The sequence below is a fragment of the Eleginops maclovinus genome, chromosome 3, assembly GCF_036324505.1.
Source record: "Eleginops maclovinus isolate JMC-PN-2008 ecotype Puerto Natales chromosome 3, JC_Emac_rtc_rv5, whole genome shotgun sequence".
Classification (NCBI taxonomy): domain Eukaryota; kingdom Metazoa; phylum Chordata; class Actinopteri; order Perciformes; family Eleginopidae; genus Eleginops; species Eleginops maclovinus.
The window spans coordinates 10,201,016-10,212,125 of NC_086351.1; the positions used below are offsets into that span (position 1 = coordinate 10,201,016).

Sequence of the window (11,110 nt, forward strand, 5' to 3'; positions counted from 1 at the left end):
TTTCTGTGTCTCCCTCTCTCTGTCACTCGGGCGGAATAACAATGAGCCAACGGGACCCCGGCTGAATGGGAGCAGGAGGAGAATAATGACTTGAACTTTTTAAGCCAAAGACAGAACAGGCCTACCACTGGCGTACATTCAGCAGGACCATCACCCAAAGTCCTACTGCCCATTCTCACAGGGGGACACAGGGGGAGGAAGAGGAGGAGGAGGAGGCCCTGCACAGCTCTTTAGTTACTGCAGGAAGCTGCTGGGAGATTAAAGGCTGATGTAACAAATAGAGGTGCTGGAGAGGAGAAGTTAAAGTGTCTGGGTCAGTGGGGAGTTAATACATTTACTCAAGTACTGAACCAAATTACAATATTGAACAGATTTTCTGCTCTTTATACTTCTACTTTTTCCCTTCAGAAGAAAAAAAAAATGGACATGTCACTCCAGATTATATTTACATGACAGCTTTTGTTACTAAAACTATTAATATAAATTACCTAATTGATAATGTATTATTTTAAGTTAAGCATCACAACAGTCTCTGAAGTGATTAAAATTAGCAGCGTATTTAATAGCTGCAACTTTAAAGTGATGTAGCCTTTACATTCATGCTTCAATATTTCAATTAAATCACTTTATACAGAAAAAAATGCAACAAGTGTAATTAAAACGCACACATTTACTGAATAAATAATGACACATAAAATACTAATTTAAAAGGTCACAACCTTAGTGTACTTAGTAGCATTGTACTTGTGCGTGTTGTTACTTTATTAGTGTACTTAACAAAGAGTTAGAGTGAAATTTACTTTTTATTGCGCTGTATTTATTTGAAAGATGCATATTAAGGTGGCATAACAATAACAGTTTTCAATCAGATGCATTGGTATTTAGTAAAGGTCCTTACACAACAATAGAAAAACTTGAATCGCCTAAAATCTGCTGCTGGAGAGTGGAGAACATTGGGTATTGATTGTAAAGAAAATAAACAGAAATAGTACAACCATAAACTATGAAATAATAAAAATAATTATAAATTTACCAAAAAAAGGCAATAAAAATTGTCATTGTGAAGAAATAGTTTTCACAAAAATGTACTCTATTTACTGTTGACTAGTCGACACTCTTGTGATAATGATATTTCAAGACTGTGTTGAATTGGTTGCATGTGACTCCAATCAAGTGTTCACAAATACTGACTACTAATTAATTATTAGTTATTGTGGAGGAAAGTATTTATCCCTCAAATAAGGAGGAGCGTTCTCAAGACAATCTAGCCATGTGCTTTGAAACTGTGCATGGTATAAAGGGCCCAAAAGGAAAAAACTGTTGACATCAGGTGTCTGACTGAAGCTGTGTTTTTTCGGCAGTTGCAGGTATCTACCAGGTGGTGGCGATGTGCGACATCACTTCCTGCTGCACTTCCCCTGAACAGCCACAGCTGGTGGAACAACAAGTGCAGGCTTTAAAGTCACGCTGTACTACAACAGTACCATCTTAGTTATTGCATCAAAGGAAAACTGTGTCTTATGTGACCATAATGCCAGGTAAAAACGGTCATACACAACATAGACTTAAAGCCAATAAATTAAACATTCAGCACAGCTCACATGCATACTATTTATAAAGATGATTTTTCTTAATATATTAAATGCAGTGGCGGGCCGTGCATTTCACACCTAGGCCTTCAGTGATGTCCTACACAGTCCTACCTGAATTATTCCACCTCTTAATACCATCATTATGACGCCATGGCTCTAGAAACTATACATTTAGACAGAAACGCAGTATAACCGGGCGTTGCATCACATTAACATAGTCAAGTACAACAGAGTTATATTAATATTTCCGAAGCATTTATAATCAATACATCAGCATTTACAGTTAACTTCATTAATCAGATTATCTGACAAACCGCTCCTTGACACCTGTGTCCGTCACATAACGCAGGACAAGTGCCAGCTGTGCTACATTACCCACATCTGACGTCTCGTCCACCATAACAGCGACAAAGGGTGCTTTTTTAATCTTCATTTTGATCTCTTCTCCCATCACTTCAGCAATAGCATAAATCAGGTCGTTTTGTATTTTGCCTGACGTCCCAGTAAACATGTTGTTTGTGTACAGGTGGTAATGCAAATCTGTGTTGTTCTCAGCAAGAAAAGAAAGAAGCTCCACGTAGTTTCCTCTGTTTCTGGACTCGGCGCTTTCATCGTGTCCCCTAAATGAAAGTTCCTGTTTACCCAAAAACAGGACACAATCAATCAGTCTTTCAATAATTCCCTATTTTTGTTCACCCTTTCGTTGTGGAGCTCCGTTTCCCTGCGCACTTGTTCGTTGAGCTGTAGATCCACTCGGGTGTCCCCAAAGGTTTTCAAAAGCACCAGTGCTTCCAAGTGCCCAGCCGTGCTTTGGTGTCTCGTTGCTGCCTTGGTTAGACAACTCAAGTTTGCAAGTTTAGTGTGGCTCCAAACACCAAATCGATCAGTTGCAAATACCAGGCATTCCCGGCAGTACAATTTGCAGTGCCTCTCGGAGGCTGTGAGCCAGGGGTAACGCTCGTAGTTTCCCTGCTGTGCTAGGCTCGCTAGCGTTGGAGTTGGTCGTTCCCTTTTCAAGATGTGTAGCTTTACTTGAAAAGTTCGTTTTGAAAATGGCGTTGTAATTATATCTTCGACCAAATTGATCTCTTCTCTACGGTGGTGTATTGCTATCACACTAAAAAAAAAAAAAAATATCACGTTATAACGTGATATTTTCACGTTATAACGTGAAAATATAATTATCACGTTATAACGTGATAATTTCACGTTATAACGTGAAAATATAATTATCATGAAATAACGTGATAATTTCACGTTATAACGTGAAAATATAATTATCATGAAATAACGTGATAATTTCACGTTATAACGTGAAAATATCATGTTATTTCAAGATAATGACATGGACGAAACAGCGTTCGCTTCAAAGAAATAGCCTATAAAGGAAGTAAAACGTCCCGACGCGCAACCGAATTGCCCGAGATGGATGTTTCTGATAATATATGCTTTTATTTCCTACTTGGCCTGAGACACTGGGAGATATTGGCATTTCTTAGGATGGACGGAATTATAATAAGCATGCCAACGCTAAGGAGGCGACTGAAGTTCTTGGGGTTGTTCAGGAGGAAAGCCCAGTCAGACTTGGTGGAAGTCGCGCTCTTCATTCAGGAGCAACTTAACCATTATGGAATGTTGCATGGCTACAGGTTTATTCATTTGAAATGCATACAAGCGGGTTTGGTTGTTACTCAGACCACTGTTCGCTGTCTCCTGAAAATTCTCGACCCAGAAGGAGTGGAGCTGAGGTTAAGTACATAAACCCAGGCCCGAACTTCTTATGGCATGTGGATTCATATGACAAGCTGAAACCATATGGAATATGCATCAATGGCGCAGTGGACGGTTTCTCGCGTATGGTTATATGGCTACACGCGTATTCCACCAGTAGCAATCCTAGGGTCATTGCGGGGTACTTTATTGATGAGGTTGACAGCAGGGGCGGCACTCCCTCTCGTGTCCGAACTGATCTGGGCACTTAGAATTGTGTATTGGGGCAAATGCAACAGTTTCTAAGAGGTACCCATAATGATGCGTTTTCCGAAAGATGCTACATTACCGGTTCGAGTAACCATAATCAAAGAATTGAACAATGGTGGGGATTTCTGAGAACACACCATGCGCAATATTGGATGAACACATTTCAAGAGCTCAAAGACCAGGATCATTTTTCAGGCGATTTCTTGGACATGAATCTTATTCGGTTCACGTGCTTGGAAATAATTGAGGTAGGTACAAACCTTGGTTTCCCTGTGTGTTAGGCCTATAGCGTAAAATCTTTAAACCAAACCCTTGCAGGCTGTTCAAAATTGCGCCCTGGTGGCCAGCAGGCCACCAAAGTCCGAACCTCGGTACCTGTTTAAAAGCTGAAAGTAAATGTACGCTAAATGTCTAAATGGATATATTATATTAGTTTCAACTTATGTTTGCCTTGGATAACTGTGATCGTCTATTAGAGAGGGTTGTTGGTGAGATTGGGTCCTCTGCGTCGGAGCGCACTCTGAGAGCGCATCTCAGCTCTCAGCTGACGAAATACAAGTTCCAGACGGTGTCGCCAAAATGTAATAGGCTTTGAGTGGGGCACAATTGATTGACGAAAGCACTTTCCCATAGTGATATTTGATTTATCCATTCAATACAATTTAATTTAATACTAAATATGACATATCGCCAAAAGTTCTATGTGGTGGGGATAATTATTTTCCACAATGCTGGTACTGGAGCAGCACCCGTCAGAACTGTTACTTTCTGCCAACATAAATACATTTGGAACTAGAAGCACTCAGAGAGCGCAAACCTCCGTCAAGACCATGCGGTCACTGATGCCATAGCATCTACACGCCATAACATCTAGACGCTAATGCGGATCTAATCACTTGTTCCTTTTGTCATTTCCAACAACTCCACAAAATTTCATCAAAATCCGTTCACGACTTTTTGAGTTATCCTGCTGACAAACAGACAAACAAACAGACAGACAAACAAACGTACGCGACCGAAAACCAAACCTCCTTGACGGAGGTAATCAGCATTATGGTTGTCCCAAGGTTCTAAATAATATATTTTTTCTCAACATGAGTTTGTCTTTGAATGCCTGAATCAACAAACAAAAACATTTATTCTGTAGGCTACCACATTGTTATCTAAAGGGGCTGTGTTTGGTCTGAAAAGGGGCCCCTGCATAGTCTAATTTCTAGTCCTTTTTTCAGAGGGAGCTGCAGCAAGTGGCCCAGCTTTGGAACTGCCACAGAATTCGCCCAAGCAGGAATGCAGTTTCTCCAAGTGGACAACCACTCATATTGTACAGCATTCCACAACTGTTTGGCAGTACAGATCACTTGAAAACTGTACGACCTCAACAAGTACAACTATGCCGAGAGGAATGCCTGCCAAGAGGACCATTTCCATGCGAAGAGACTGTTTTTGATATTTGCTGTCTCGCAATGGCAGAAAATCATCTGCACACACCCTCTACTGCAGAGGAAGCCATTGAACTGTACCTTTTTTTGCGAGCATCCATCCATACTCTGCTGTAAAGGGAGACATACAGACCAAAACACATTTGGGTTGTCTTTTGCCCGTTTTTACCATATGTTCTCTTTCAGACAGGACAAATAATGTTCAAACTAAGTCTTTATTTTCACTTAACTTTGTGGCAATAGGCATTCTAGCTGTGATTTTTTCCCCTGGTTTACACAATTTACCCCATGATTTCTGGAGTATTGATTCAGGACTATAATGTCAACTGTGTTGATTTGTTTTGAACATTTCATATTTGAGGAATAGACAGATCCCAACCATAATATTTTTGTTTTAATTTATTGATCTATTTTGCCTACTGTAGTTTACCAAGTAATGTATAGGCCTACAAGAATTCAGTGTGGTTATGTTTTCTTTTTTTATAGGATAAAACAAACTTAAATATGACACAAAATAAACTCTTGTGTTTCCCAACATTATGATGCAATATGATCAGTGAAAAAATGAGTGATAAGTGCAAGTCTACATTTATTTTGTAGTAACATGTATAGCAACAATTGTAGTATCACATTGCTGCCTTTGGTAACTCATCAACATGTATTACCTGATAAAACAACAGGTCACAAGAGTATAGAAATAGATTTGTGCTCAATTAACATTGAAATCAATCGGTCTTGAACTCACAGCACTCTGGAACTCATCAACATGAATTACCTAATAAAAAAACAAGTTTAGATATAAACAAACAAGAGCAGCACGACCCCATACATATACAGGTATTAAGCATATCGCTCTCTGTGGGAACTCATCAACAGGTTACATATGGAAATAGATTTGAGCTCAACTAACATTAAAATCAGTCACACAAAAAAGTGGTAAAATCTTGAGCTCTGCTCTCTGAAACTCAACATGTTGAAAGAAAAAGGCTTGTTTTGCAAACGATGTGTACCTCCGTCTCTCAAAAATGAACCTGTTACACTGAGACAGATGAGATACATACCACTCTATACAATTGTGAATGCATATGCGCTTTTATCAGTCAAAATGCTGTCAAATTCAGTGCGCATTTCAGGATAGGTAGCATATGTCCATGGCAGTTCAATAACTGCACCACACGTATGGGCCACAGGTCGTCGGGCCAGTCCATCTATTGGGGTGAACACAATCTCAATTTTGTTCACACAGATTATGTCTGACCCTGTGATGAATCTTAACAACCGTCTGAGACCTGTAGCATCCAATCCGCGAACATATTGTTGAAAGAAACGAAGGCTCTGGGTCTCTCTTTGAGTCATAGGAGAGGCTTCTAGTAGCTTCAGAAACTTTTTGGCTGTTGGTTTTTTTTCCTCATACATGTCCAAGACATGTTGAGGGCTTGTGAATGCATCCTTTAGGAAGGCACCAGCTATCAAGGACATCTTCTCAGATGCATATCTTGGCTTTTGGATAAGCTGTTTGTGTGCCACCTTTAGAAGGATGCCTTTCAAATTGTTTCGTGTTGGAAGGGCTGTCACATCCATGCGGTCCAGCAGATCTATCAGCTCATCCCTGTCGTCCTCTGAAAGATCTTCTTTTAAGGCAGTAGTGATTAACTTCCTATCTGATTGACAAACAAACAGAAGAAGACTTTCAAAAAGCACATCATCTGAGACTTCATTCTCACCAAAAATTAGTGAAACTGCGAAAGCGGGGGATAAGCGACAGGGAAAATAGCCATGGTCTTGAAATCCTTTGAGTAGGATTCGGCCGATGGATTTCCATTCTTCCTCTTGCCATTTAGGACACAGAGATGGAACCCTCAGGTCCTCCCCTTCAGCTGTGTGGTCCAGAAGTTGTGTCCAAAATGCAGCATACACGTCCCTTGAGACACCATTGAGGTCGGCTCCTCTTTCATCAATGTAAGTGTATCGAAGGGAGTGCTTGAGAAGTGCTGAATCCTTGAATTGGGCTATCATCTCTTCCAGAAGATTGACCCTGTGTAGTTTAAGTGTTATATTCACAACAGATGAATCTGTAGAGGTACCTGCTACATCATCTATAGCTGACTCGGGAGCAATTTCTGCTGCACTTGTGGAGCGAGACATGCTGGATGAGTTGTCACTTGCTGTGTCTGGAATGATGAGTGCTGAGCTTGCACTGGGGAATATGACTGATATGATGGCAGTGTCCTCATTGAGCAGCAGGTCAGGTTGATATAACAAAGTGTCATCCAGTTGGCCAGCCATGGGTTCTCCGAGAAAAGGGCCAATCATCACCTCAGATGTGTCTAGAAAAGCTTCTATATCGACAGTTTGAAGAGGCAGCTCGTCCTCTTCATGCATGCTATTCTGCATTTGTTGGTTCATCTTTGATTCTTCCCCGACACATTCTTCAGCATCTTTATCTTTTGGAACCTTTGTGCACAGGTAGAATCTCAACACTCCCATTCTTAGTACGCTGTAGAGTTCCCCAACTGTAATAGCATCATCAAAAATAGCTTCTTCCTGATAATCTACTATGTCATGGCTAAATGTTTCAAACTTTCCTAGCTTATTTTTTCCATTTGGGAAGAAAATATCTTTGGCATACTGCAGTATGTCAGTCTTCTTTGATTCTTTGGGTACATCAAGGGTCCTTGTCCCCCCTCCTTTGCGCTTTCTGACTTGTTTGCCTTCGTGAATCCATCCCAACTCCACTTTTCTTGTCTTCCTTTCTGCAAATTTGTTGCACGTTGCATAATGTATTTTCTGTCTTTTGGTAGACGTCTCCTGGTTATTGTTCTCATCACTCACAGCAATGCCCATTTTTCTCTTCAGTTTTTCCAGCATTGAATGTTTTGCAGATTCTTTTGTTTTGGCAGTGGCACTGTGTTGCAAACAGAAGCGTCTTGCCGCAATCCTGTCTCCATAAGTTGGGATGTAGTCAGCCAGAGTGTTGTCATCCATATAATCAAGGACTGTGGCATCAATCTGTGAAGACATAATAATAATTACAACTCAAGTACAAGACTACACAACTTACTGTATGTACACACACAGGAATCAAAGAAGGGGCGTAGTATGATACCATTATCTTTATGAACTGAGACTAAGTGATTATAACAAGTAAACAATGAATGCATACAGTAATTAAATTAATAATCATTTGTTTGGTAATTAAATACATTCTAATTCAATCCTTTTATCTGAAATGATGAATGTATTCTTCAATTGTTGCTCAGTGTGTTTTAAAATTCACCTTTTGAAGGAATTAAGACAAAAAAAAAATCAAGTCTCATCAATCAACTTCTCACTATTGGCCATATAGCCTAAAATGACACTCCTAAACTCAGATCACTAATTGTCCAGTCAATCAAACCCAAAAAGGGCCAAACATAAAACAAATTGCAATAGTAATGGTTCCTTTTATTGATCCTTAAACCCCATTGTATCATATTAAAATCTACCTGCATCTACCTTCATCTTGAAAAAAGTCTGTTCTAGAAGGTAGATTTTGAATATGTGATGTAGGGGGAATTTTGCTTTTTGTTTTAAGTTTAGCCTGTTGCTGCAACAGCTGCATAGGTCTTTTTTTAAACCACATAGCCTATTTAAGATGATATCTCATTTGGACATTTAATCATCATATTTCCGAAAACTTTTAAAACAAAAAATAGTTGCCTTAATGTGAATTAACAACTGTGAACGTTTCAAATTGATATCTCTTTGGTCCTATTCATAGTAGGCTACGCGGATTTCCCTTTCGTTGCCTCCCTAAGGAAAAATGAATAGGAAATCTCCAACTTTGACGTTAAAAAAAAGTATGTTTCACTATATAAATCTGTAGATTTTTCACATGTTATTTAGATATACCTAGGAATGACTCAAAACTTGGAATGATTATCATTGCTATTTGTGCCGTGGCAAACGCTAGACTGACTGAACCATCACCCGAATCAGAGTTTACAAGCAAACAGCCTTAGATATGGCGCCCTTTATTAGGCTACTCAAGTTCATGTGAGGCCCTGATGATGGTGTGTCCAAAGTGCTGTGCCATTTTAAGGCTCGTAAGAGAGCGTTTACCGAAGTTACCGGGGAAAGTGCCCAAAGTCCAAACAGGACAGCGCTTGGGAGCAGACTCCCATTTACTGGAGAAGCCAAATAGCTAGCAACTATCCCCCATTTTCAGATTAGCTTACCCTTGCGGTTTAGTGCATGCCGTCAACAATATTGTTCTTTATCCGTGAAAATTGAAAACCACAAACATGTGTCAGTCAGAGCTTATAGCTGATATAAGCAGAGACTGTAAAATAGGACTTTAGTATCTTTGATATAAGGTCACATATTTGCCGCATTTTAGCAGGGCTGCGCACTGCCAACACTGCCTATCGCTCGCTACAGCACCTAGCAGCCATGTTCAGCAGTTCTACAGCAAACTACAATTTGAGGACAGTAAAATACACTTACATGATCTTGCTCCATTCGGAAGAGACAGTCCTCTGGAACACCCCGACCTCGAAGAAATCTCCAGAGTGGAGAATCCACATTTTCAGCCATTCTCAAGTAGGCCTAAACGCTACAGATTGGACATTCAAGTGAAAGGGAAGCGCGCTAGTAGACTGGCTTGGCTGTGTATCAAAGTAAAGCCATGTTTTCACGTTATAACGTGAAATTATCACGTTATAACGTGATAATTATATTTTCACGTTATAACGTGAAAATATCACGTTATAACGTGATAATTATATTTTCACGTTATAACGTGAAAATATCACGTTATAACGTGAAAATTATTTTTTTTTTAGTGTGATAGCAATACACCACCGTACTTCTCCTCCTTCAGCCATTGTGGGTTGAAAAAATAGCTTGTAGAAATCTACACAAATTAGCTCGCTCAAGTTCTAGTTCTGTTTGCTAGCTTTGCCCATAGACTGTATGGCTCTGCCTACTGCCTAGCTCTGCCTCTCAATAGTGCGTATCCAATCAGAAGATGTGCACGTGCTAACGTTAGCGTACGCCTGCTAGCTGGCCCGTTGTCGCCACCTCGAAATCTGATTGGTTAACGCCACAGTTTTGTTTGCGTTCACTTTAAGCTACAGCCGCCCGCACTGTTGATTCTGAAGGCCTAAGGGCAGATTTCTTTGACCCTAGCAACACATTATGGCTGAAATATGATTGGATAAAAGCTCTAACATAAAGGCCAGCCCTCCAAATCTCGTTCTGAGGCTGGAAGCAGCGCAGCCAAGACGAACGCTATAAAATGAAGAGAATAGACTATGGGGAATAATTTAATACGTATTTGTGGAAAAAATATATCAAAATTTAATTTATATTCTGATGATGTTTAGGCCAGCAGAGAAGGCCTTGCTGGCCCTGACGGCCCACCACTGATTAAATGCATTGGACTGCATTTTTGATGTCTGCCAATTGTTATACACGAAGAGGAAGAGACAGATTTCTAGTAACAGAGGCAAAAGACAAATTGGACTCCTCATTATTTTCACGTTTAATGAATAGCCATTACTCAGTGCTAGTTTTTACAACAGACTCGGAATTGTGTCGGTAATAGTCATAGAGGAATTTTTGTTTGACAACTAAATTAATATGGCACTTTAAGGTCTAATCAAACACTACCGGCAATTTAGAAAGAGTAAAACGTCTATGTGTTTAAATTGTGTTGTATTTGTATTTTCTTTTGTAATGTTTATGTGCCAGATACTTTTAGATACTGTTATCTAAAAAGTAAGATCTTAATGCGTCCCTTGCGTTGACATTTAATTAATTAATAAATTGATTAATCCAATCTTAATGTTGTCAACATGCTGGCTCCATTGTTTCTTTGTTGAGTGATTTTTTTTATTAACCTTAATTCAGCCATCTGCTGTCCTGCCGCGGCCTCTCATTGGCCCTCAGTCAGACCGGAGGACGCCAGGAATTAAAAAGACCAATTAAGAGTCCTGAGATCCAGGTGAGCTGTGGGACGTCACGCCAGAGGAGCTGAGCCAATGAGTGATTCCTGGTACAGAGGATCTGAGGTCAATTACATGTAGGTGTTTATGTAGGCTATCAGATAGAGTTATA

The 11,110-nt window shown here is 39.9% G+C and overlaps 1 protein-coding gene across 1 annotated transcript; it reads right to left on the reverse strand.

Annotated features, from left to right (window-relative positions):
• Positions 1–5,255: 5,255 nt before the first annotated feature.
• LOC134861471 (uncharacterized) lies at positions 5,256–9,657 on the reverse strand. Its single transcript, XM_063878694.1, has 2 exons — positions 9,497–9,657; positions 5,256–8,020 (listed from the first exon to the last, which is right to left on the reverse strand). The coding sequence occupies exons 1-2, from the start codon at positions 9,584–9,586 to the stop codon at positions 6,077–6,079; spliced, it is 2,034 nt and encodes a 677-aa protein (XP_063734764.1). The 5' UTR covers positions 9,587–9,657; the 3' UTR covers positions 5,256–6,076.
• Positions 9,658–11,110: the final 1,453 nt, after the last annotated feature.

Excerpts from the sequence above, each read along its gene's own strand:
- LOC134861471 (XM_063878694.1), bottom strand. The coding sequence starts at position 9,586 with ATGGCTGAAAATGTGGATTCTCCACTCTGGAGATTTCTTCGAGGTCGG. Across the intron at positions 8,021-9,496 it reads TCCGAATGGAGCAAGATCAT|ATTGATGCCACAGTCCTTGA; the intron begins GTAAGTGTATTT and ends ATGTCTTCACAG.